At 37.0% G+C, this 26,951-nt stretch overlaps 1 protein-coding gene across 2 annotated transcripts in view; it reads left to right on the plus strand.

Annotated features, from left to right (window-relative positions):
- The window catches only part of LNPEP (leucyl and cystinyl aminopeptidase), an 80,634-nt gene that overhangs the window by 32,070 nt on the left and 21,613 nt on the right, over positions 1-26,951 (plus strand). For both annotated transcript variants that reach the window (XM_088796646.1, XM_088796647.1), the window contains exons 3-11: positions 3,566-3,704; positions 5,014-5,145; positions 14,616-14,736; positions 15,755-15,909; positions 17,732-17,845; positions 19,364-19,498; positions 23,929-24,060; positions 26,249-26,409; positions 26,641-26,729. In XM_088796646.1, the coding sequence (XP_088652772.1) occupies positions 3,566-3,704; positions 5,014-5,145; positions 14,616-14,736; positions 15,755-15,909; positions 17,732-17,845; positions 19,364-19,498; positions 23,929-24,060; positions 26,249-26,409; positions 26,641-26,729 (1,178 nt within the window). The remainder of the gene's footprint in view (positions 1-3,565; positions 3,705-5,013; positions 5,146-14,615; positions 14,737-15,754; positions 15,910-17,731; positions 17,846-19,363; positions 19,499-23,928; positions 24,061-26,248; positions 26,410-26,640; positions 26,730-26,951) is intronic.

Consider the following 26,951-nt stretch of genomic DNA (forward strand, 5'->3'; position numbering starts at 1 on the left):
GGTTATTAAAGCAGTGACTCAAAGCATGAAAGCATTCAGCTCCCTATTTAGACCATATATTTTGTGCTTTAATCTTCGTATCCATAGCGTGTAGTCCGAATTTCCAGAAAGATGCAGAGAACACTGCAAACAGGTTATTGTTAATTAGCATAATGTCAATTCTCGTATGCACAAAGTACTGTGACATCTGCTTAACGCAGTTGAAACATTTTCTCATATTACTCTGTAAACCAGTATGTGAATTACTGATGCCGGCCATTTGGCTAATGTATGTTGGTGTATTGAGAAAACTACAGATGAATATTTTAAATTTATTTGAGGAAGTTTTGTTATCCTTCTTAAATGGAGAAACAGACAAAAGCAGGATCTGTAGTCCTATTCAGATAGGTAATTTTTCTCTTGTCCCTTTATGTAATACTTTGAAAATAAATGGCATGCTGGCTCATCGTGAGCTCTGACATTAAAAGCAAATTTATATCTGCAACAGCAGCTTGGCTTTACTTCTCCATCTATAATCTCTATTATCCCTAGGAATTATAGGATATATGTATATAAAAACAATGTTCTTGGTATGCAAACAAAGTTTTAAGACAAATCCTTTATCATCTACTACTACTATATAATGGGAAGAAAATATGGCAGAATAGGGTGATTTGGAGAATGGTCACTTGTTGACTCCTGCCATGGGCTGGATTGAGTTGTAGAAAATGCTAGAAAAATGGAAGACAGTTTCTTAAAATTAAGAAATCGAGTATTTAAATTCACAGACTAATTTTAAAAATTAGTCTGTGAAACTGTGCTGTTACAAAAAAAATGTACACGTTCATTTACCTCTCCGGTGCAGTAAAATGAGTGTTCCACATAAATGTACATCTGGATGTAAGATTAAAGTTTAGAAGATAATTTATACCTTTCAAGGTGTCTGAAAACTATAATTCAAAGCAATTTTTTGGTCTTTTCCCCACTTTCAATTTTGCTTAGTAGTTCTATTAGAGAGGTTTTTTTTGTACTCCCTCCCCACCCTGAGGTATTAATAAGAATAAATATTTAAACAAGTAGGTAAAGTAATTAAGGGATATGTTCCTTATTGATCGTAAAATCAGAGCATAGGTAAATGCCAAACACGAACTGACATTGCTTGTGGTAGGGAAATGTTACCAACGGCATCTAAGAGGTGGAGATAGTCAGTAACCTTGCAATTAAATCCAGACATTGATAGACTTAAGGTTCTAAATAACAAACTGATATGAAAGGAACCAGTAAAGAAATTTAGAATGGAGGTGTGTTTTATTTCTTTGTCTTTGACTCTGTCAGTCTTTTTCTGGAACCCTTGAAGCAACCTCTGATCTCCTGGCTTCTTCTCACAGTTTTCCCCCTCCTCTTGCCCCCATCTTCCACCTGGTTGGTCTTTGATTTACGATCCTTCAGCAGTTCCTCATTTCTAACAGGATTTAGTTCAAGATCTTTCAAGATCTGGCCTTTGTTTTTTGTTGTTGTTTGATTTTTTTCACAGACCTCACCTGCCATAATGAACTTCATATGCACTTTCCTGAATTAGAGTGATAATAATGGCCCATATTTACTGAAAACTGCAGTACTACAAACTGTTCCAAGCATTTTATATGTTTAATTGTTTAGCCTATCAAACCCACTAAGAGTTGGATATTAATATTTTGTTGATTTTACAGATGAGGAGGCAGAGACACATAAAGTAACTCATCCTACATCTTATGGCTAGCAGGTAGAGAAAGGGAACTCAAAACCAAGGTCATTTTAACTGACAGTCCCATTCTTAACCACTCTGGTGTACTGCCTCCCTAGTTCACTCCTCTTTTCCTTTATCCATTGTTGTCTCCAGCGCTTTGAATTCTCTTACTGGACCCCCAGCTAATTCATAATTGTCTTTAGCACTACTGGAGGTAGTTGCCCTCAAACGGCAACTACTATTTCTGAAAGCAAACATAGTCATTGATGCAAGAATCTGCTTCAAGGCATTCAGCATATGAATAGGTAGGACAGGGTCTAAGGATCGTCAAGCAGCAGCTTTCTCCAAGGGCCTCTTATGTGAGAGTTATTATTGCATCTCTTTTAACAATAATTTAAGATTTTGTTTGTCTTAGAACATCATGATCCAGTTTTTATCTAAAGCGGTCCAAGTAGACCCTCTTCTATGAATAGGAAGGAGATCATCAAACGTATCCCCTGGTCCCCTGTGGCCCTCTTCCAAAATCTTCTGTTAACTGGATAAGACTTTGGGAGTGGGGTGAAGAAATGTCATGTTAGAAATATGTTTACATTGATTTGTGTTTGTTGATTGTTATCTTTCTTGCGGTTTACCCAATAGAAACAGTTATTTGGCAAATCCTTACCAGGAAAAAAGTATACTACTTTTAAGTGCGAAAGACTAGTTATGACTATGTAGCATTTATAATAAACATCTATGTAGGACTTTATGACATACAAGTAGTTTTTATTATGAATAGTTTTATTTGATTCTAACAAAAACCCTAGATGTTTATCAGGGATCCTGCCTCAATCCTAATTTAATAAATGAGGAAATTAAGATGTAGGTCACTGATTCATCTGAAGTCATGTGGCTGGTAAATTGCAGAGTTTATGTTTTCTGACTCCAAATCCCAAACCCTTTTCTACTTATCTTTTAAAAGTGGAAACTAAGCCCTAAGCAATCAAGGCTATCATGTCTAAAGTGGTGGTTATATATGTACCATATCATCTGGTACCTGAAATATGCTCACCAGGGCCACCACACTTGCCCTCATTACTCTATGGCCATGTTTGGATGATTTCCCAAATGCATAATCTGTTTTATTCCTCTGCTTAATTAAAAATCTGCATTTCTCCTCTTTTGCTTTTTGTGCTTTTCTCTCAACCTTTAATTGAGGATTTTTATGAGTCCAATTCTCAGGTGGTGTTGCTGTGCTGTGGGAGGGGGAAATGTTTGATTCTTTTCTGAGGAGAGTAAAGGAGACCAGCATACGATAGGACACCGAGTTTTGTCAGGCTTCGTGAAAGTGCAAGTTGTGGATTTGTGGGTTAGTGTGTGTTATGAAGCCGGAGTCTGTATGGATGAGTGATGGCAATTAATGACCACCCTTCACACTGCTCTTCCATCAGAAGCCTTTTGAAGACCTCACTGGCGAGCTGCAGCCTCCCCTTGTGGCTTTGTCTCCAGCTCCACTGGACAGCCAGCTCCAGTCCCTGAACACCTTTCCTTGTGCGTCCCACTCTTTCTAGGATGTGCTCTATTCCCTGCTCTACCTTTTCAAATGTTCCTCCTTTTTTAAGGCCCTCTTCAGATTTTGTCAACCATTTTCCTTACATTGTCTCAACTGCTTGTCAGAATGTGTTTCCTACCCTTTTAGCCAGTGCTTTGTTTTCACAGTTATGTCATGATTTGCTGCCTGACAAGTCTGCCTCTCCCAGTGGATTGTGGATCCCTTAGTGACTGGGATTATATGATGTTTATCTTAGTATCCTGTACTTGGCAGGGTGCCCTGGATAGTAGGTGCTTGATAACTATTGGATAACTTTGCATTTGTTTTAGGTACTTTGCAGCAACTCAGTTTGAACCCCTGGCAGCAAGATCTGCTTTTCCTTGTTTCGATGAACCAGCATTTAAAGCCACATTCATCATCAGGATCGTAAGGGAGGAACAATACACTGCTTTATCCAATATGCCTAAGGTACCGTTCTGTTCCGGGATTACCAAGTCTTGGAGTGGGTCTCTTTCTTTGTTATGAATACTTGAATTCCTCCTTTCCTTACTGCTGAGAATGATTAAGATCCCCTGCATTTTTATTCTTTCTTAAGATACATAAATACAAGTTCAAATATATGTTGAAATCGATTGGGAAGTCAGCCTGAAGAGCATTTACAAGAAAGACCTGCTGGATGTGGAATGTATGGGCAGGAAATATGAACTATGTACTACATAGTAAAGCTGTATAAAAATTATTAATACTATGAATGAGTACTGAAGGTCACAGTGATATTTTCTGAGATACGGTGAATTTGCTATTCTAAACAGTGAAATTCGATAGTGTTGAATCACGATTGACCTTGCTGTTTCATTGTTTATTGAAAAATGAGGATAGTAATATGGAGGTTAAACAAGAACACAAACATCTTTCTTGGATGTAAGCTCTGCATGGAGGTGGGGAGGGTGAAACCAAGCAGAACTGTTTTTGTGCTAAACAGAACTTGGGGGTCCTGTTGTTGACACCCGAGGGCCTGTGCGCAGCCTGGTAGGAGCCGCTCAGAACCCATGTTACTGGGGGACAGGAGCGGCCACAGCTGACAGACTTTGGAGCAGCCCTGGTGGGGAGGACAGGATACGGTGCCCTTCCACAAGGACATCACTTCAGCAGCTCCACTCTTCACCTTACTCTGTCTAAAAGAGGAGGAATGCCTACTTGCCTAGTATCCCACAATTCATGGTCAGAAGTTCCTGTCAGTCTGCCTGCATTCTCTCATCTCATGTCTGTTGCAGACTTCTCTAGTGACTTGTCCTCCGTCCTACTTAACCTTCTTGGGGTTATCAACATGGTACTTTCTGAAGCCATTTCCCATCCCTTGGAGGGATGGCCCAGTTGTAGCTCCTTCTGTGAGTGTATTTGCAGCACTAGAGAGGAACGTTCCTGGGTCGTAAGGAAGGGTTTTGGTTTTGGTTTTGGTGGTTGTTTAAAGGGGAGACACAGAATCACTGTTACTTGCTGCTTCTAACTTACATTGATTTAAAGCTGTCTGTTGAGACTAAAAACTCCTTAAGGATTTTCACTGTAACTAATGTATCTTCATGATGAAAGCTAGTAGAACTGGCTGAGACTAAAGGTCATGCTCTGTTTAGAAACGTGTGCTAAGAAATTGAAACATGCTAACATCTTTACTACTTATTTCCTGTTTGGATTTTTAGTTTCTCAGTTTTGTTTGTGTTTTGTCACTGTCATTTTTTCCCATAGTTACAGAACTGTCATGTTGTCCCTTTGCTTGTAGAAGTCATCAGTCATTTTAGAAGATGGACTTGTTCAGGATGAGTTTTCTGAGAGCATGAAGATGAGTACTTACCTGGTCGCTTTCATTGTCGGGGAGATGAAGAACCTGAGTCAGGACATAAATGGAACCCTGGTATGTTGTCGTGGTGTTTGTCTTGAAAGAGGCTAAGAGGAATTCTTTAATGATTTCTGGTAACCACTTTATGAAGGAAAACTAGCTTTTGGATCACAGCTCTGGCATTGCATGCCAGAAATGTTACTTTTTGCTTAGTTGTTATTTACTGTTGCTAATTGAATACCTAAAAGCCAGTAATTTTCACGTTTCTTTTAATTTTACTTTTAAAAGTGAATTCCAGTAAGATAATATGTGTATAGTAAAGCTTCTAGAACTATGTTGTACACTATGGTGGTCACTAGCTTAATGTGACATTTAGATTTAAATTATGACAGTATCATGGCTAAATAAGACGTCCTTCATTCATGCCCTCCCCCCACCCCCTCACACACACCCCAACAACAACAATTTGGCATCCATCCATGGACAAAAATGCCTTTGTGAAAGCAGTGGGATCCAGCACCATATGCCAAGGAACCTGGAGGTGTCTTGCCCAGCCATGCATACAGACCTTGGTCCTGGCTGTGGCCTGTGAAAGGCTCCAGCCCCCTTGGCTTGAGAGTGCCTGAAAAACACTGTCTTAGACAGTCACCCTCGGGCAAGAGAGCCTTTGTGGAAGTCCAGATTTTCAGGAGAAAAGTTATGGCACACTGTTGGAGCAAAAAAAAAACCCCAAAAAACTATATATATATGAATTTGGATGCGTTGGAGAGGGCAATTGGTAAAAACTGGAGGAGATAACTGCTACTTCTGATATGAAAACAGCAATACAAAACTTCAAGGAGCATGAAGAATCAAGGAAATATGAAAACATCAAAGGAGCACAATAACCTTTTAGTAATTGATCCCAAAGACATGAAGATCTATGATTTACCCAATAAAGAATTCAAAATAGCTGTTTTAAGGAAACTTAATGAGCTACAAGAAAACACAGACAAGTCAATAAAATCAGGAAACAAAACCAAACAAAATGAGAAGTTTAACAAAGACATATAAATCATATAAAGGAATCAAACAGAAATTCTGGGGCTGAAGAATACAATGAATGAAAATGGAAAATGTAATAGAGAGAATCAATAGCAGAATGGACCAAGCAGAAGAAAAAATTGGTGAGTTAGAAGAAAGGAAATTTGAAATTATCTGGTCAGAGGAGAACAAAGAGAAAAGCATGAAACATAATGAAGAAAGCCTACGTGATGTATGGGACACCATCAAAAGAAACAATTTGTGAATTGTTGGAGTTCCAGAAGGAAAACAGAGGGAGAAGAGGGCAGAAAGCTTATTTATAAATAATGGCCAAGAACTTCCCAAATATTGAGAGAGATTTGGATATCCCAGTTCATGAAGCTCATGGGCTACCAAACAAATTCAGCTTAAAGATATCCTCTTCAAGACACATTATAATAAACTTGTCAAAAATGAAAGAGAATCTTAAAAGCAGAAAAGTAAAAGAAGTTTGAAACTTACAAGGGAACCCCCATATGTTGATCAGTGGATTTCTCAACAGAAACCTTAGAGACCAGGAAAGAGACAGATGATATATTCAAAGTGCTGAAAAAACAAAAAACAAAATGCCAAACAAGAATACTCTATCCAGCAAAGTATCCTTCAGAAATAAAGGAGAGATAAAAGACTTTCCTAGACAAGCAAAAGCTGAGGGAGTTCATTACTAGACCATCCTTACAAAAAATGCTAAAAGGAGTGCTTCCAGCTGAAATGAAAGGATGATAATTTTAACATGAAAACATCAAAATTACAACACACTAGTAAAAATAATTAGATAGTCAAATTCAGAATATTGTTAACACTGTAATATGGTGGCGTATGCATGCTATGGCATGCATCAAAAGGAGCTCTAAGAGTTAAGTTTAGAGTGATAAATGCCTACATTGAGAAAAGAAAGATCGCAAGGAACTAGAAAAATAAGAAAAAAACTCAACCCAAAATTAGCAGGAGGAAGAAAATAAAGATCGGAGCAGAAATAAATGAAATAGATACTGGAAAAAACATAGAAAAGATTAGTGAAATGAAGAGCTGGGTTTTTGGAAAGATAAACGAAAATGACAAACCTTTAGCTAGACTAAGAACGAAACACTCAAAATCAGACATGAAAGAGGAGACATTACAACTGATACTACAGAAATACAAAGGATTATAAGAGACTACTATGAACAATTATAGGTCAACAAATTGGTTAACCTAGAAGAAGTGGATAAATTCTTAGAAACACACAACCTACCAAAACTGAATCATGAAGACATAAAAAATCTGAACAGATCAGTAATGAGTAAAGAGATTGAATCAGTAATTAAAAACCTCCCAACAAAGAAAAGCTCAGGATCAGATGGTTTCTCAGGTGATGTCTACCAAACATTTAAAAAAAAAAAAAAAAAAAAAGAAAATCACTGTTAGTCTTTCTCAAACTCTTCTAAAAAATTGAAGAGGAAGGAACACTCCCAAATTCATTTTACGAGGTTAACATTACCCTGACACCAAAGCCAAATAAGGACACTACAAGAAAAGAAAACTATAGGCCAATATCCCTGGTGAATATAGATGCAATAGATGTCTATGCATAAAATTCTCAACAAAATATTCACAAACTGACTTCAACCGCACATTAAAAGGATCATACACCATGATCAAGTGGAATTTATCCCTGAGATGCAAGGTTGGTTTGACATACGCAAATCAGTTAATGTGGTACATCACATTAATAGAATGAAAGATAAATATCTATGATCAATAGATGCAGAAAAAGCATTTGACAGAATAATACTTCCTTTCATGATAAAAACTCTCATCAAATTGGGAATAGGAAGACCATACTTCAACATAATAAAGACCAAATATGACAAGCCCGCAGTTAACATCGTACCCATCAATGAAAGTTTGAAAGCTTTTCCTGTTAAGATTAGGAACATGACAAGGATGCCCACTCTCACCAGTTTTATTTTTTGACAGAAATAGAAAAAAATAATCCTAAAATTTGCATGGAACCACAAAAGACCTTGAATAGTCAAAGCAATCTTGAGAAAGAAGAACAAAACTAGAGGTATCACACTTCCTTATTTCAGACTATACTGCACAGCTGTAGTAATTAACACAGTGTGGTGCTGGCATAAAATAGACACATAGACCAATGGAACAGAACAGAAGGGCCAAGAAATAAACTCCTGCATATGTGGTCAACTAATACTTGACAAGGGAGCCAAAACTACTAAATGGGGAAAGGATAGTCTTTAGTAAAATGGTGCTAGGAAAACTGGATAATCACATGCAGAAAAAAGAAAACAGACCTTTCTCTTACACCACTCACAAAAATTAACTTGAAATGAATTATAGACTTAAAGACTGTAAAACTCTTAGAAGAAAACATAGGGAAAAAGCTCCTTGATATTGGTCTTAGCAACAGTTATTTTGTATATAATACTAAATGCGCAAGCAACAAAAGCAAACATAAGAAGCAAGACTACATCAAACTAAAGCTTCTGAACAGGAAAAGAAATAAACGAAACAAAAAGGCAACCTACAGAATGGGAGAAAATATTTGCAAATCATATTTCTGATGAGGGATTAGTATCCAAAATGTATAAGAAACTCATACAACTCCATAGCAAAAAATCAAACAATCCAATGAAAAACTGAGGAATTGAATAGACATTTCTCCAAAGAAGACATATAAATGATCAACAAGTCCATGAAAAGGTGCCCTACATCACTAATCACAAGGGAAATGCAAATCAAAACCTCAATGGGTATCACCTCATGCCTGTCAGAATGACTATCATCAAAAAGGCAGGACATAACAAGGGTTGGCGAGGATATGGAGAAAAAGGAGCCCTTACGCACTGTTGGTGGGAATGTAAATTGGCATGGTCACTATGGAAAACATTATGGAGGTTTCTCAAAAAATGAAAAATTTAATTACCATATGATCCAGCGATTCTATTTCTGGAGATTTTGTGTGTGTGTGTGTGTGTGTGTGTGTGTGTGTGTGTGTACGTGTATATGTGTTGTATACACACACGTATGTGAATATGTACTGGGGATGCCAAAAAAATGTATACAAGTGGACACTGGTCAGCGTTGCTCAAGCAGTAGTTTGCCGTAATCAAAAGTGTCTGGACACTGATGGCAACCACTTTGAGCACCTCTTGTAATTGCAGAAGTCAAATGTGACTTGTATTCATCTTTTGTTATCAGTATATATCGAGTATTACAATTTTAATACAGTTTTTTCCTTTCTTACAATGTGTATACGTTCTTTTGGCACCCTCTTTATATTCAGGTGACTTCCCATATGTATCCAAATGAAATGTAATCAGGATTTCAAAGAGGTATTTGCACTTCCTTGTTCATTACAGCATTATTCACAATAGCCAAGATTTGGAAATAACCTAAGTGTCTGTCTATGGATGAATAGATAAAGAAGATGTGGTATATATGTAGTACGGAATGTTATCCAGCCATGAGAAAGAAGGAAATCCTGCCATTTACAGCAACATGGATGGAACTTGAGAGCATTATGATAAAATGACATAAGTAGGAAAAGAAAGACAGAATGTATGATTTCACTTATATGTGGAATCTAAAAAAGCCAGACTCCTAGAAGCAGAGAGTAGAATGGTGGTTGCCAGGGGCTGGGGAGGGGGGAAATGAGGAGGTGCTGGTCAAAGGGTACAAACTTTCAGTTATAAGATGAATAAGTTCTGGAGAGCTAACATACAGCATGTTGACTATAGATAACAATATTGTACTATATACATGAAAGTTGCTAAGAGAGTAGATCTTAAATGTTCATACCACAAGGAAAAGTAATTATGTGAGGTGATGGAAGTATTAACTAATACTACTGTGATAATCACATTTCACAATAAATAAATATATTAAATTGACACAAAAGTACACCTTAAACTTGCACAATATTATATGTTAATTATATCATTAAAGCTGAAAAAAAACTAAATTTAAAATTTACTTCCTCAATCTCAGTAGCCACATTTTTAGTGTTCCTGTCACTAGCGGCTACCATATTGGATATCACCAATGCTGAATATTTCCATCAATGCAGAAAATTTTATTGGGCAACACTAAATCTAGAACATTGTACAGACTTAAAAGATAGTATAAAAATGTAGTTAAAAGAAAACTCCAGGTTGTAAAAGTTGGTTGAATCTTCCTTTTTTAAAAAGCGCATCCTGATTGGGTGGTTTTCATCTTAATGAGTAAACTTGTTTAAGGGTCTGATGTATCCGTAATTGGTCAAAACTGATTGTTTTGTTAGGTTCCTCTGCGTTTTATTGTCATTAGTACCTGCCTGTAAATGATTTTTGATTGGATTTTATGCTTTAATTTTACAGTAGAGATCTAATAAAGCTAATATTTTCACATACTGACTACCTGGGTTCAAATCCCTTCTCTATAGTTTACTAGCTGTGTACCGTTGGGCAGACTGCTCTGTAATCACCTTCCACTATTCTAGTACTACATTGCCTAAATTAGCCTGCCCTCTCAAGGGTTAAAATTTTTAAATTCCTGTAAAACGTTCAGTACCTCACAGATAGTAGCGCGTGCACACGACAGACACACACACACACAGTGCACTCTTTTTTCCATGTGCAAATATATCAGGAACTCCTTTGTATGTCTGTAAATATAAATAATTTTTATCATTTTTAATGTTACCCAATAATAAATGTGTTTTGGAAAAATTAAGGTTGTCCAAATAAATAATTGTTTTTTTAATTTTATCTCTTTTTAGTAGGAAATGGGGAAGAATCGAACATACATCGAGTTATGCTCTGGGCTGGCAGCTATCTTAGGCACTCATTTATAAACATCTTTTCATTTAATAAACCAATTGAAGGGGAGGCATTAACCCCGTTCTGCTGATGAAGAAAGTGTCTCAGAGAAGTAGTTGGCCCAAAATTTTATAGCCAGTAAGTGACAGTCAGAATTGTACTGTCCATCACAATATGCTGCTGCTTATACCAAATGACATAAATATTATCTGTAGATACGGTGACCAGAAATTCAGACTTGGAGTCTAACAAAGGATTTGTGTTATGTTAAAATGTAGTAATCTCGAGGATGGTTTCTATTTTGTAATATTTGACATTTGGCCTATTTCAGGAATAAGGCAGTAGGGCTTTACTTACTAATGTCAGTCTTACCAAACAACTAAAAATGTCAAAGTTCGCTGTAGATTACTAAACATGTCGTGTTCAGTGGAAAAGACTGCTAAGTTGTCAAAGGCCTGAAGAAAGAGGAACATTTGTTTTATTTCTGTCTATTTTTCAGTGTTCCTTAAACCTCTCACTGCCTTCAGGAATGCCAGAATTACCTAGAAACTTCCAGGCTAGTTTTGAAATCCACTGCTCTTATCTGCTTGTCTTGAGGTTTTTGTTTTGTTTTGCCATTACCTGATTTTGTTTTTGACATAGTCAGTTCTAATTTGTAGGCCAATGGTGGTTAGTCAGATGTGGACCCCATGTCTTTTTCACATTCAAACAGAACCTTCAGCAGTATTATGCACGTCGAGTTATCATTTTAGTTTATTCACATTCAGTCAGGAACATGGGTTAGTTTTAAATTTCTGCTAACAATATTTGTACCTCAAGTATCTCTCCATCAACCAGGGACATTCATTATACATAATTTGTATCATTCTCCTAAAGTCCCATCTAATCAATTATTCTGGATAGACTTGATACTGGTGTATTTTTTTTTTTTAAGGAATTTTTGCTTTTTGTGTGTTCAGCTGGTGTTTTTCAGGAGCAGGCTATATTATTATCCTTTGAAGGGGTGAGGTTTAGTTCTCTTTTTGCTTTTGTTTTATCTCGTTTTTGCTTTTATTAAACTGAGGAACAGATTAAGTTAAACCTAACAAATCTGTTACTCCTGGGTCTTAAGGAACGCTTTGCTCTGAGAATTGGTAAGGAGTCTTCAGTTGTGTCTTTTTAGAAATCTCCCAGTGGTCTTAGCAAGGCACGTTTTAAGTGTTAAGGTCTGAGCACCAGCTGAGTTCATTTAGGAGTGTTTAGAGTGTTCTTCCCAAGACCAGAGAATGTCGGTCAAGACTTTCTTTGTGAAACTAGACGGCTCTCTTTGTTTATTTCTTACTGCTTCTGTTGCTCTTAAAACAAGCTTGATGATAGGTATAATGACCACATGATTTATCTCTAGTTGAGAACTCATAGCACATGTTCTTTTAAGAAAAAAGAGAAGAAATAGAGGAAAGAGGAAATATCAAAATGCATTTTTTCCCCTAATTTTTGTGTTCCAGAAATGGGACTAAGTGGATCTTTGGTCAGATTGCAGTTTCATGTGAACTTCTTTTTTCCTCCCTTTACTTTTCCTTTAGGGAAAGGTGCTTTCACACACAGTGATGGGAATGGCCAAATAGTGTGCCTGGCAGAAGGATGTTTGAGGAGGAATCTGGGGGATATAGGTCGTGTTTCTATTAGTGTAGCATCTTCTCAATGATTGTGTCAGCTGTGACATAAAATATGTAAGTCTGGAAATAACAGGCAGAGACAATAATGGCATCTCAAATTCCAAGTGATCATGGTATAGTCATTTATAATGGCAGTTAGAGATTTAAAAAGAATATGTCGAGCTTTTAAAAATTATTTTTGTAACTAACACTGACTTCGGAGGGGAACGATATAAGAAGTGCCTGTGACCAGGATGAGCTTGTGGTTCCCTGAGCAGGTGGTGACGAAATGTAATAAGCTGTGGTCACAGCCGCATACCAAGGGCTGCATGTGGTAGCCGGGCTGCTGAAGTACACGTGGCCACATGCTGTGTGAGATGACGTTTCTCACGCATATGAAAATGCAACATGCTTTTCATTGGTTAACTCTAGTTCTAGACATTTCATTCTTTGAGTAACTATTGGCACAAATGCTTTAGTCACCATATTTTGCCAACTTCTGAGGAGGCTGTGGACAGTAATGATAATAGCTACCATTTCTTGAACCCTTATATTGTGTCGGGTACTATTCTAAGTTCTATCAATGTATTAGCTCATTTGATGCTCACAGCAGCCTTGTGAGGGCGGGAGCTACTTTTATCAGAGAAGGAGACAGATTAACCAATCTGCTCAAGGTCACACAACTAACTAAAATTTGAACCTGGCACTCTAACTCAGAGCCTGTACATTTAATTTTACTGTTTATTTACTGAAAAATTTTTTCTTTACATTTAATTTTTATGCCATGTTTCCTCCATGTTTCTGTGATTAATGCATATGTTCTATAGACTAAAGCCCCACATAAAGGCAATTATGGCTGGAATGCACTTGACCTCTTAGAAATTGTTGACAGTTTTTCAGTCTTAAATGGGAAACTAAAGTTAATTTAGAGTTAGAGTCCACAAATGTATTTTGTCTAAATGATTAATTATTCAATAAGTCTCCATTTCCCACCTATTGATACCTTTATTTTGCTGTTTTTATTTTCTGCTATGTCTTATCCATATCCCATCTTCCAGGTGAGTATACAGGGCTTTTTTCTCAATCAAAAAAAAAAAATTGCTTTTTAAAACCCATTGCTTTTAACGTGATTGCTTAAAATTTGCCTTTTGATACTTATTGAATAAGACATTTACAGTTAGTCACATGTTATATGTTTACCTTATGCACTTAGCAAAAGAGAGAAAGAATAACATTTAAATAGTGGGTGACTGCATCTGCCTTCTCCCTGAGAGAACACGTGCCCTGGAGTGAATGGGCAATGGTAGCAAGTTATCATACCTGTAAGTTGCTTTTAGTTACTTTATGCCGTTCACTGAGTGTTTCAGTCTCCTGGGCATAGTTATTTTTTATACAACATGGTCCATAAAAACAGGCCGACAACTGGTAAAAAGTAAGCTGTCCCAAAGCTGGAAGGGAAACTACCTGTACCACCTTACTGAAAGAGAATGTAGTGGTCTCTACTAGGTTATTCCAGGGTAATTCAACAAATGTTCAATTTCTGCCTTACGTGTTTACTTCAGAACTAACTCCCTTTTAGGATGTGATTCTTCTGTATTGAAGGCCTGCTCAATGCCAGGCACTGTGATAGGTGTTATAAGGATGAAAATTTGGTTTTGTCCTTCAAATAATTCACAGTCTTCATAGCTCACAGTCAAGAAAGGGCAACTGTAGGTAATAGAGACAAGTGAAGAGTATCGTAAAATTAAATGGGCAAATGATTATAAGTTGCTATAATATGAGCCAACATTGTTGATTTTGGGTGTTATGTTAACTTAAAAAGAAAAAAGGAATTATCAAGTTTTTTGTTTGTTTGTTTGACATTGTTGTATATGTGGAAGTGACTTGTTCAACTGTGGGGGCTAAAAGAACTATAAGCAAGAGTTTCTGTCCTGAAAAATCGCACAACTTTATGCACGTCTCACGTACGCTAATTCTGGCAGTGTCCACTTGAATATCATGACATTTTAATTATGCCTGTTCCTACAACATACATAATGTTTCCTTGTAGGTTTCTATATATGCTGTACCAGAAAAGATTGGTCAAGTTCATCATGCCTTGGAAACAACTGTGAAGCTTCTTGAGTTTTATGAAAACTACTTTGAAATTCAATACCCACTTAAGAAATTGGGTAAGAATGAAACAGTACCTCTATTTTTGTTACCACTGTAACTTAGATTCATTTCACGAATGGGTTTTAGAAAAAACTCCTGCCAGAGTTATTGTAAAAGAAAACCAAGGAACACTGTTTATGTTTGAAAAATTATTTGTATTTGTTAAGATTATTTAGATTTCATGAATGTATCTGAACGTGGAACTTAAAACACTTAGAAGTTTATGGGGCTGTTACAAAGATGCTGTGTAAGTGAGAATTTGCTTAGGGCCCAGTCTGGAGTGTGACTAATTCTAACTTACTAAGAAATTCCTTATTAGAGAGACTACTTCATGGACGGTGTAGATGCCTGACCCCACTGCACTGTACACCCGAAGCTGAAACTGAGTAATATTGTATGTCAACTATAATCTAAGATATATATATATATATATATATATATATATATATGGTCATTCCATATATATATATTCCATATCCCATGACCATATATATATATATATATGGTCATGGGATATGGAATACAGCATACAGAATAGTCGATGGAATTGTAACAGCTATGTACAATGTCAGTGGGACAATAGATTGAGGCAGGGGAGTTATCACTTTGTGAGGGATGTAAATGTCTAACTATTACATTGTTTGGACACCTGAAACTAATAATAATAATAAAAGGCTGATTCAAATAGTAAAAACCAAGTAATAGATGCTTAGGAAAGCATGTGTTGTTCACCATGGAGCTGGTCCTAGGTAGGAGAGAGTTGGCCCTGTACATTTTGCAGGAGTTCGGTATCTCTTCCTTTTGGTGAGGGACAAAGAACAGTGACACCGCAGGGCTGTGATCAGGTCTTCCTCCGCAGATGGCCCAGTGAGCAGCAGACAGGGCCAGCATAAGGACACTTTCCTTCCTTAGGAGCGTCAAATGAACACACTGCCTCGTGATCCACAGCAATAAAACCACGGGTGAAATATTTTGGTTTACCAGGGAGTGCCTTAGATGAGGAAAAGTTGATCTCTTTTTTCCTGTTATGTCCAGATTTGGTGGCTATTCCTGACTTTGAAGCAGGAGCGATGGAAAACTGGGGTTTGCTCACCTTCCGAGAAGAGACACTTCTGTATGACAATGACACTTCTTCAGTGGGGGACAGAAAACTGGTTACTAAAATCATTGCTCATGAGCTGGCCCATCAGGTATGAGCAACCAGGGCTGTATGTTCTGTGTCGAACCTGTGGTCTATTTCATGTCCTAGTTTATTAGAGTAGATTTGGATGCTAATAATAATTCACCTTTGTATTCTTTCTTTCATAATAAAATGATGCTTTTTTTAACATGAACGATTTTCAGATGAAAATGCTATCTAATGTTTGTATAGGACTTTGAAGTTTATAAAGTGTTTTCACATCTATTATCTTGCTTTTCATAACTGCTCTAACGTGGGTGATAATCCCATTTTACAGATGTCAAACTGAGACTCAGGTTAAATAAATAACTTCCTCCAAGTCACACAGCTGATAAGTGGCAGCATGGGACCTTGAAGAACCACATCTCAAGATCTCTCTCTCTCTCTCTGTGTCCCCCCCCACACACACACACTAATATACAGCTATATTGCCTCTTACAAATAGCGTCTGCTTGGTATAACTTTATGGCGGAAAAATCTTTTTTCTAAGTTGCACTCTCACAACTCTTGGATTGTAGTTGTCAGGACAAGATTGATTTATTTTTTCCTCTCCTGCTAGAACTGGATCTTCCATTCATTGGAGAGAGGGAGGGTACTCTCTGTATGACCCAGAAAAAAAAAGAAAGAAAATGACATGGGTGTGTGAACGTCCCACTGTCTCCCCCCAATACCTTGTTTCTCCTATGCCCTCGATGAGGTGCTACCAGTGTTGGGTATGGTTTGGGATGCATGAGGGTGGGAGGACATGGCAAGGGTGGGACATGCCCTGGGCAGTGGACTCCCTATCTGAAACTCAATCTGAGTATGACTCTGTAGCCCTTGTGAAGACTTCATGACAAGCTGGCACATGAAGCGCGTCCTTATTTACTATCAGAGTGTTAGGCATGTAGACAAGGTGTCTTTTAGGGATCTCCTCTAGGTCTGTTACTTCTGGGGCCGCCCATCGCAACTTGGGGGCCACCGCTCTGTACTTCTGTAGGACTTCCAAATCATCTTGTCTGAAACAGGTTTTAAAGTAATACCTTTGAAACGTATGCTCTTGTAATTCTCAGAAGTGTTGTTTCAGTATCTAGTCGCTTAATTGTTTTGCTGCTGGTTTGAGACAAGCCCGAGGACACACTGACTAAATAGCATACTCTATTACCACTCTTTATTTCAGGGATTTTTGAGATGCATTTTTTAGAAGAGTCCCCTATCATTTTTGCCTTCTACTTACTACCTCACAGAAGAACACATTTCAGATTTTTCTGATTTCATTTATTTATATATGTGCCAACTTTCTTAAGGAATGTTGTTTGACTGCTATTTGAATTATGTACATACTGTCCTCAACTTGGGTAACTGAGGAGAAATGTGAAGTATGGGCTCTCTGACTATAGACAAATCTCACATGGAAATTTATTTTTCAGTTGTCATGGATGGTTGTAGATACAATGGAAAATAATCTTCCTAACTTGATATTAGAAGGTAGACGAATTCATTATCTAGGAAATCTCATTATTTATTTATTTTGGAAATCTCATTTTTAATGAGGTGTCTAAAAACCTTTTTTGTGTGTGCCTAGTAGATAACGTGTGTTAAATTGATAAATATGCTAATTGTCTTGCTTTTTTCCCCATTTAGTTGAGGTGAAATGTTAAAATTTTTGTTTTACTTTTAAAGTAAATTTATACAGCTTTTGTAAGTCTTTAATGTGAATATAATTTAACTATAATAACTGTATTTTAAGTCGTTGTAATCTAGTTATAGTTAATTAATCTAACAGTTCAATCATTAGACATTTCTTGAGACTGTAAATATTGTATTGGTTAGGCATTTGTTTTTTCCCACAGTGGTTTGGTAATCTCGTAACCATGCAGTGGTGGAACGATCTGTGGCTAAATGAAGGTTTTGCTACTTTCATGGAGTATTTCTCTTTGGAAAAAATATTTGAAGAGCTCTATAGTGTAAGTACAGTGTTTATTAGGCCTACTATGAATGCTAGGGGGGAGAAAATAGTGTCATCACACTCGCCTTGTATTTTCTATACATTTGAAGTAATGAAAATGTTTCTAGAAAGATACAATAAAATGGGCCCCTGTTACTGATATCTATACCTCTGGAGATTTGACAGTGAAAATTATGCTTTTATTTACTGATATATTTTATTGAAAGCTGAAAGTATGTGAAATTATTTTACATTTGGTATTAACATTTTATGAACATTTTAAATTGATTGGCTACATTTTATTTTTAATAGATGTGACCCTTCTGCTTGAAGGAATTTAAATAAATTTGAAAAGCGTTTTTGCAAAATAAAACTTTTTATCCTGTGCATAAAGGAAAAAAAAGATTCTTTGTTGCATTGCTGTCTCTATTATCACTGTGATCAGTCTTGTAACAGTGATACATATAGGTTGATAATAGACAAGTGATTTGCCCTTTTTAGGTACAAACCATATTTTTCCCTTTTCAAAGACTTGGGACACCATTCTGTTACAGAGAGCATAATAATATGGTCTCTATGTTATTAGACTCTCTGGAAATGTTTCCTGTCTTTAGAGATACTTGGACACACTAGGCAATGATATGACAGATATTGCCAAGTAATTCAAACAATAGGTGGGAAAGCATACAGATCCCTTTCAGCTCTAAAATTCTGTGACTTTCTATTAAACTTCCTGGATATATGAACCAAGACTACTTCAAAACAGGAGTACCCTTAGAGCTTTCAATCTGAAATTTTTGTATAGGGCATGTTAAAAAATTTCAAGTGGTAGAAGGAACTCATTTTTAGTTACAAGTCTAAACAAGGTACTTTAAATCAGTGTTTTAATTAAACACTGAGATATACAGTTTCACCACTTGGTGGTGCCCAGAATGTTTAAAATCTTCCAATATGTACTCTAGGGGAGCTCATCTGCTGAGCTTTCAAAGAATTCTTTCTGTTTAAGAGTTATATTTCATTTCAAATGAACCTCAGTTAAAGGAAATGTATATTTTAATAGAAAAGATGGACTATATATAAGAAATCAGCTTAAGGCCCAGCTTTTATTAATTTCACATTTTATTTTAAAAATACACACAAATCCAATATATATATATATATACATACATACACACACACACACACACACACACACACACACACACACTAATCCTTTTAGAATATTCAACTTGAAAATCAGGATTTGTCATTTGGTTGCTTTAGCAATAGATTCTTAATTCATCCTTATGCTGTTGTTTAGGAAACACTGTTTGTTTTTCACATGGCCAGGAGGTTATAATTTTATTTTCAAATTTAAAGACTACACATGAATGCCACACTCTTTCTATCTTTTCAAAGGCTATTTTCTGAAGTGTAGTGAGGCTGGTTATTTTTTTTATAATGACATTAGCAGTAATTTGCCTAATTCATATAAATAATTACTATACTTGCCTTTGATACTGTTCATGATTTCCTAATCTGTTTCATTTTTTGCTAGTATGAAGATTTCCTAGATGCTCGATTTAAAACCATGAAGAAAGATTCCTTGAATTCATCTCATCCAATATCATTATCATCTGTTCAATCTTCAGAACAGATTGAAGAAATGTTTGATTCTCTTTCATATTTTAAGGTATTACAATGAACACAAAAAGTACCTGGAGTAGGTTTCAAATTAATTTCATATGTGAGCAAGCTGTATGATTTTGATTATTTTAAAGATAAAATGAATATTATTTTCAGGTATCATGTTATACTTTAAGATGTTTGCTTCTGTTTAAATCTTGGTCTTCTCTTTTTCTGGGTTATTCTTCCTCCGTCTCTCGTTTAAGTTCTCTGACCGGTATTCAGGGCAGTTAACTAGATCTTACAGCAATATATCTTTTGAAATTGGTTCGTTCTTTAGATCTACAGATCAAATACCGGTATGTCCAGGGAGGGTTCTAAGTAACCCCTTGGCTGTGTCATTCAGGATTGAGGTGTTTACCAAAGTCAGAATTGCTGAAACAAGTAAGCAAAAACAGATTTTAGGAATTGAAGATTAGATCGCAGCATCAGAAACACACACCCCAGGTTTGGAGGTGAAGCAAAACCAGAAAGCTAGAAACCTGATCGGGATTACCAGAGGTCAGAAGAGCAGAGATATCACGCCGCTTACATTTGCGTTGGGAGGGAGGGGTGAATGTTATGCCTTCTTTGCCTCCTCACTCTGGCTCTCAGATTAATTGACTAATAAATTGAATTCCTGTGTTAGAGAAGAAAACACACAAAACCTGTGAGGTACAGTCCTTGTCATCAAGAAACTCAAAGTTTAGGTGGTGGGTACTTGTGAAGCAATAAGAAATAACGTGTGCTGAGTGCATGGTACAAAGTATTTTGGCCTGGGATTCTGAAGAGAAATTGTTTGGAGGAAAATGGAAATTGAAATGAGTTAAATAATAAAAAGAATATAGGTGAAGAGGAATGGGAAGAGTAAAGTAGAGCAGGAATGGGACAAGGAGGTGTGCGACGAAAAAGTCAGGAATACTGATGGGCAAGGCATTTTTGCCTAGGGAGTAAGTGTTTGCGTCCAGTGGAAGCTGAATGTGGAGTTGGGGAAGGATGAGAAAGATAGGCTGGGCTCAATGGTAGAAGGTACTCAAGGCCATCAGGAATCTGGCTTTTTTCTGTAAGCGATGCGAAGCTTTAGAAAAGTTTCTAACAGGGGAATGACTTGATTAAAGTTACCATTTAAGAAAATTAATTTGTTTGAGTTTGTAAAATGGATTTAACTGAAGAGAGACCCAAAGTCGGCAAATAGCTGCTGAAGTCCAAACATGAAGTGTTAAAGGTTGAAATTAGGAGTGGCTGTGAGAGTGGAAGGAAAAGGGTGTTGTAGAAACACTCTGGATAGAGAGCAGTACTTAAAGTGACTGGGTAAGACAGGGAAAGGAGGAGGCAGGAATGTTTTGCAGCTGCAAGCCTGACTGGCGGAGAGAATGCTAATACTGTTAACCAGTAACGAAATTAGGAGTTCAATTAACTATATTAAATATATCCCAGTTAGAGCGTCTGCTGTGATTTTTAAAGCCCATTCTGGACCTGTCAATAAAGAACATTTTAAAACTTGTGGTTCTGTTCTTGTAAACAAAAGTTATTTCAGGATTTGTTGTCACAGAGCTCTGTCTTCCTCCGACCCCCACCCTCTAAACCCATAATTCAGTGTCTTCTGATCATGTGGTCTCCACAGCATGCCTAACCCCTGTCAGTATGGTAACTACTTACTCAGATTTGGGAATCTGGCAAGTATTTCACATACCTGAGAAAAGTAGAGCACTGGATAATTTACCAATGTTGTGTGTAAGAAGAAGTAAGTGCCAGTAGGGAAATGTGTGTAACAGACATATTCTATTTGGTTTTCATAATCTTCAAGCCTAATTCTGATGCACAGGTTGTTTTGTGAGAATTCATTCACTTAGCAAATCTTACAAGTACCAACCATGCACCTGGCATTGTCCTACTAGGTGCTGGGGATACATTAGGGCACAAGGTGGACTGTGTCGCTTCTGCCATGGAGCTTCCATTTCCGGGTTCAGAGATAGAGACAGATACTATACAAATGAATGAATAAATAGACAGCGAGCCATGTGTCTGGAGTGGAATAAGCAGAAGGGAAAGTAGTCGATGTAGTCAGAGGGATTATAGGGAGCCAGCTCATTGTGGGGTCTAGTAGGACATAGTAAGGACCTTGATTTTATGCTAAGTGGAAGGAAAAGCCATTTGAGTAGGGAAATATCAGAGTATGACGTATTTTTTAAAAGATCGTCACTTAGCCTTCAACATCACCTGGAGTCAAAATGACTAGTTAGGAGGTGGTTGTAATAGACCAGTGGTAAGAGAATGGAGGCTGGACTAGGGTGGTAGTAGTGAAAGTGATGAGCTGTGGTATATTGTAAAGGTTAATCCAGGTGAATTTGCTAATGGATTAGGTGTGAAATGTAAGAGCGTAGTCAAGGTTGACTTCAAGATTTTTGCCTGAACTACTGGGAAAATGGAATTGTTATTTGCTGCAATGAAGACTATTGGAGGAATAGGTTTTGGAGAGGATAATAAAAAGTTCGTTTGGGGGTAAGTTTGAGAGGGGAAATGGAAATACTACCAAGCAGGCAGTTGGATATGAGTCTGGAATTCAGAGGGGAAGCCTGGTTAGATATATTAATATAAAACTTGGGAGCCATTTAAAACCCCTTGAGTTTAGGAGATCAATTAGGAAGAAAATTTAAAGAGAAGAGGTCTGAAGATTCAATGCCAGGGGATTTCAAAGTTCATTCCTTGGGAAAGTGGAGGGAATCCAGCAGAAGAGACTGAGAGGGATGGCCAGTGAATAGGGGGAGAACAAGAGTGGTATCCCAAGGCCAAGTACAGAAAGACTTTCAAGGAGGAGTGGGTGATTTACTATCCTAAATGCCGCTTACTAGTAGGTTGATAGGATGAGCCTGAGAAGTGATAGTAGCTTGACGCCATGCAGTTCACCTTGAAATGACTTTGAAAGGAGCATTTCCAGTGGAGTGATGGTTGGAAGATGGCTCAAGAGAAAACGGAAAGAGAGCAAATGGAGATGGCCAGTGCAGGCGACTCTTTTAAGGAGTTGACTACAAAGGGAAAAACTGGAGGAGGCATGGGACTAAGGAAAGGAAGGGCATGTCTTATTTGTTTAAAATGAGGATTACATAGTTTTTGTTTGTTAATGGGAATGTTACAGTAGAGAGGGAACGCTGGTGATGGCAGAAGAGAAGGGGAACTGTTGGGAAAAGAATGAGTACTAATATATAGCACAAGTAACACTGTGAGGTATGATATAGAAATAAGAGAGCAGTAGGTATTAAATTCAGTTATACGTGTATGGTAATCTTGACGACTTAACATGGCTGCATTTTTATCAGAGGTGAAATTCATTCAAAAATCATTTGAGTGTCTGCCGTGTGCTAGGCATTGTTTTAGTCATTGGAGTTGAGTTTTTCAGTTTTTCCCTTAACTAGCATACAGTCTAGAAAAGGAAATATATATACAGAGCGTGCCAAAAAAATGTATACACATTTAAGAAAGGAAAAAACTATTAAAATTGTAATAGTCAATATATACCAATAACAAAAGATGATTACAAGTCATGTTTGACTTCTGCAATTACAAGAGGTGCTCAGAGTGGTTGCCATCAGTGTCTAGACAGTTTTGATTACGGCAAACTACTGCTTGAGCAATGTTGACCAAAGTGTCCACTTGTATACAATTCTTTGACACCCCCGGTATACATGGCAGGTATAAGAAGTGAGACAAATTGCTTTTGAAGATGGAGAAATACAATTTCTGCCTTGAATCAGGGAAGGCTTTATGGAGGAGGTGGTTGTTTTAAGACTGGAAATGATGACATGTACATTAGTGAATAGAGTGTGGCCTCAATAGTTGCATGCCTGTTTCTAAATTATTAGTGTATACTTACTGCCCTGTACATTCATTAGTTCCAAACATATTTAAATTGACTCTGCAGGAAGAAGAGAGATCTTAATTACTTCAGCAACATGATATACTAAAATTAGAAATGAATGTATTCCCTAGCAGAGAGACTTTTGAGAGCCCTGCTAATTTATTATCTGCCACGGTTTACCCATGAATTCAACTGGTATTCTAAGCATTGGGGATAGGGGCGGGGATGCCACGGAAAATTTGGCGTGTTTTTTTTTATTAAAAATATATTTGTAAACACTTAGCTTTTAAACACTAACACTGAAACAGCGAGTAACTTATAGAGCACACAAAATGGCTCATAGGAAAATAAGTTCACTTGGGAATCTACTCCATTAATTCTTTGTCAAACCCCTTAAAATAATTTTTAAGACAATTTTGAACATAGCCCACATCTCATTATACTATACTAACTAGACTAAATAACAGTGTGTTATAGCTAGGCTCTATATATGAAAATACTTGCTTATTAGAATGGGTATATTTTGAATTTTCGATTCTCAATTCTATAAACCTATTGTATTCTAATATTGTCCTCTCTTTCTCACTTGTCTTTTTTAATAGGGAGCTTCTCTCTTGTTGATGCTGAAAACTTACCTTGGTGAAGATGTATTTCAACGTGCTATTGTCCTGTACCTGCGTAATCATAGCTATGGATCCATTCAAAGTGATGACCTGTGGGATAGTTTTAATGAGGTGTGTGACCTGGATATTTTATTTAGCTCTTAAAGTAAGAAGAGAGTAGTTCTCCTATTTATATTTTTGTCAAGTATATAAATAAGCTGTGGTACCAAGGATAATTATTTAAGAGAGAGGAGATCGAGCTTAAAATATAAATATTTATGAATAGAGCACAGAAATAAAAGTCAAGAAATGGAAGTACTAGTCTTACTTGCTGAGAAGTTTCGTGTGGCCATGCATAACCATTTTTATTCTATGCCTTCATCTCCATTCCTATGTTGTAGGAATTGTCTTATCTGAGTCAATGTATATTACTGTATTTTCATTATTTGATTTTTTTGTTTTTTCTTAAACCATCTTTTTCTGTGTGTATGCTTTTGCAGTTTTCCCACCTCCCAGTCATGATTTTTTCCTATCCTTTGCCCTGTGCATCCTCCTGTCCTGTAGGGCCATGGTCCTCTGGAGTAAATGATACAAGCTGGTTGCCAGGGGCTGCCTACCACCCTTCCAGCTTGCTGTTTGGATTTTGTCGTGCCTGCAAATATTCTAACAAGCGGTGTAGTTAGGTACAAGTTAGGCTTCAGAGCAGTGCCAGAAGCTAGCCTGCATCGCGTGCTCGCTCACTGTGCAACCTCATAAGCATTTGAGTTTGTTACGCTGATTGAGATAAAGTTCTCAATGTTTACATCACAGACACATTTGAAAAATTGATGAAAGTTCTGGACGTATTCCCCAGAAAAACTGCATATATGCAAAATAGCACCCACAAGTTTCAAAGTTTTATAGACCCTGGAATAAGTACCCCACATTGGGTCTTTTCCACATACTCTTTCTGCTTCCTTGCCTTATCTGAAAACTGCTATTTTCTAGCTGTTAACCCTTTGGCCAGAAGGTATACCTTCCTTACTCTCTGAGTTCTGTTTGAGAGATCAGTTCTCACTACTGAAGAGTTGCTTCCAAACCATGGTTTTTCCTCTTATCATATAGTAGCATTGCAATTGAAAGCCACATTATTTACTTTATACTCATTATATTATCTCCTGACATTTGGGACATATTTCTGCCTTCCTCACCAACTTCAACTTTTGCTTCATACTGTTTTCCTAGCCCAACATAGTTATCCCTAATGTTACCCTCAGGTTTTTCAGCACCCACGTCAAATTATGCACTGGCCTCTTCATTTCAGTTATGTTTCAAAGACCCAGAAGTTCCTTGTTTGGGGACAAGTTTGTTTCCTTCCCCAACCTCTTGTCCAGAAATAAATAGACCCCAGCCATGAGAAATGTAAAATGAATATCACAATGAATTTGGGAAGATTTGCTCCATCCTTTTCTGCTTTAAATTAATTGCGGGCTGGTGATTGGTGGAAGGCCTGCCGTAGCATATGATATTACCAAACATTTTAAGTACTTCATGATTTTAGTTGCTTGCAATTCAAATCCATATGTAATCTAGGAAAATAAATTGTCATAAATTTGACTCACCTGCTTTAAAGAGATAGTTGTTTAAAAATTGTATCTTAATCATTGATATTAGATGTCTTAGGGATATTGGGCTTTAGAGGGTCTGTGAACCTCTGATACTGGATTCTAGATTTTGTAGATAAGTTCATGCATTATCCGGGACAGAGGGCCTCACCATCAAAGAAGTTTACCACTGTTCTCTAGAGAGACTTAAAGTCAAGGCAGTTGACCTGCTCATATTTTACTCTTCTGCTCCTGCTGCTGTTCCCTGCCATTCCGACAGTATTAGTTCTTTAAAAGGAGAACTTTAGCATTTAAGAAAGTAGAGGGTCTGGAGACTAAAGGCAAATCTGGACACAGCTGATTCACAGGAGTGAGTAGCAGTGCTTCTGATTCTAGACTGTATCATTATTCATACCTTCAGTGACCTGAAGAAGCACTTACGTTTTTCTAGGGAGTTTAATGAACACTCGGTTGATACGGTATTTTCAGCATAACGTGCCTCCCTCACTCTCTTTAGTTGTCACTTCGTTCTGTTCCAGGTTACTTTCCTTTTAGCAATGGCTCATTTACCTAGATTAGATAAGTAAATGCAACTCAGCATTCATGCTACTTTTTTACTGTTAACATTAAATGTTGCCTTCATAGCATGTGGTAGGGAAAAAGGGAAAGGTATAGATAAACTGTAGTTTTTAAACTGTTTATCTTTAAGCAAAAACAATTTATTCTTTTATTTATAGGTCACAAACAAAACGCTAGATGTAAAGAAAATGATGAAAACCTGGACGCTGCAGAAAGGATTTCCTTTAGTGACCGTTCAAAGAAAAGGAAAGGAACTTCTTGTACAACAAGAAAGGTTCTTTTTAAATATGAAGCCTGGAATCCAGCCTTCAGGTGTAAGGTACAGGCCCTCCTCTCCCTGCTGTCTTTTTTTGCACACAGGTTAAAGTATATTTAAATGCTTTGTAATTATAGCTTCTTATGAAACCTAATAAGATTATTATCCCTTTCTGGGACTACCTTGAAAATTTTCACCTTCCTGCCAAAATCCCTCCCAAAACCAAACAAACAAATTGTGTATAACTGACTGAAATGTTGGAAAGATTAATCTTTCAATATTTTCTTTTTACAGCTATCTGTGGCATATTCCACTAACCTTTGTCACTGAGGGGAGAAATTATTCAAAATATCAATCGGTATCATTACTGGAAACAAAATCAGGTTTGAAAATAATTAATACTTTTCTGATAAGAAATTGGGTACAGCATATTTTAAAAACATCTGACTAAGCAGAAGAAAGGAGTTTATCCTTTCCAGTGTGCACACTCTCTGGGCTGGTTTTATGAGGCACCAATGTATGATGTGACTAAAGCGAGACTGAATCTATATATCATAAATAAAATTGGTCTTTCTTAGTCGTATGATATAAGGCATAAGAAATTG

This window comes from Rhinolophus sinicus, chromosome 3 (assembly GCF_057876585.1).
Source record: "Rhinolophus sinicus isolate RSI-liver-muscle chromosome 3, RSI-T2T, whole genome shotgun sequence".
In the NCBI taxonomy this organism is placed as follows: domain Eukaryota; kingdom Metazoa; phylum Chordata; class Mammalia; order Chiroptera; family Rhinolophidae; genus Rhinolophus; species Rhinolophus sinicus.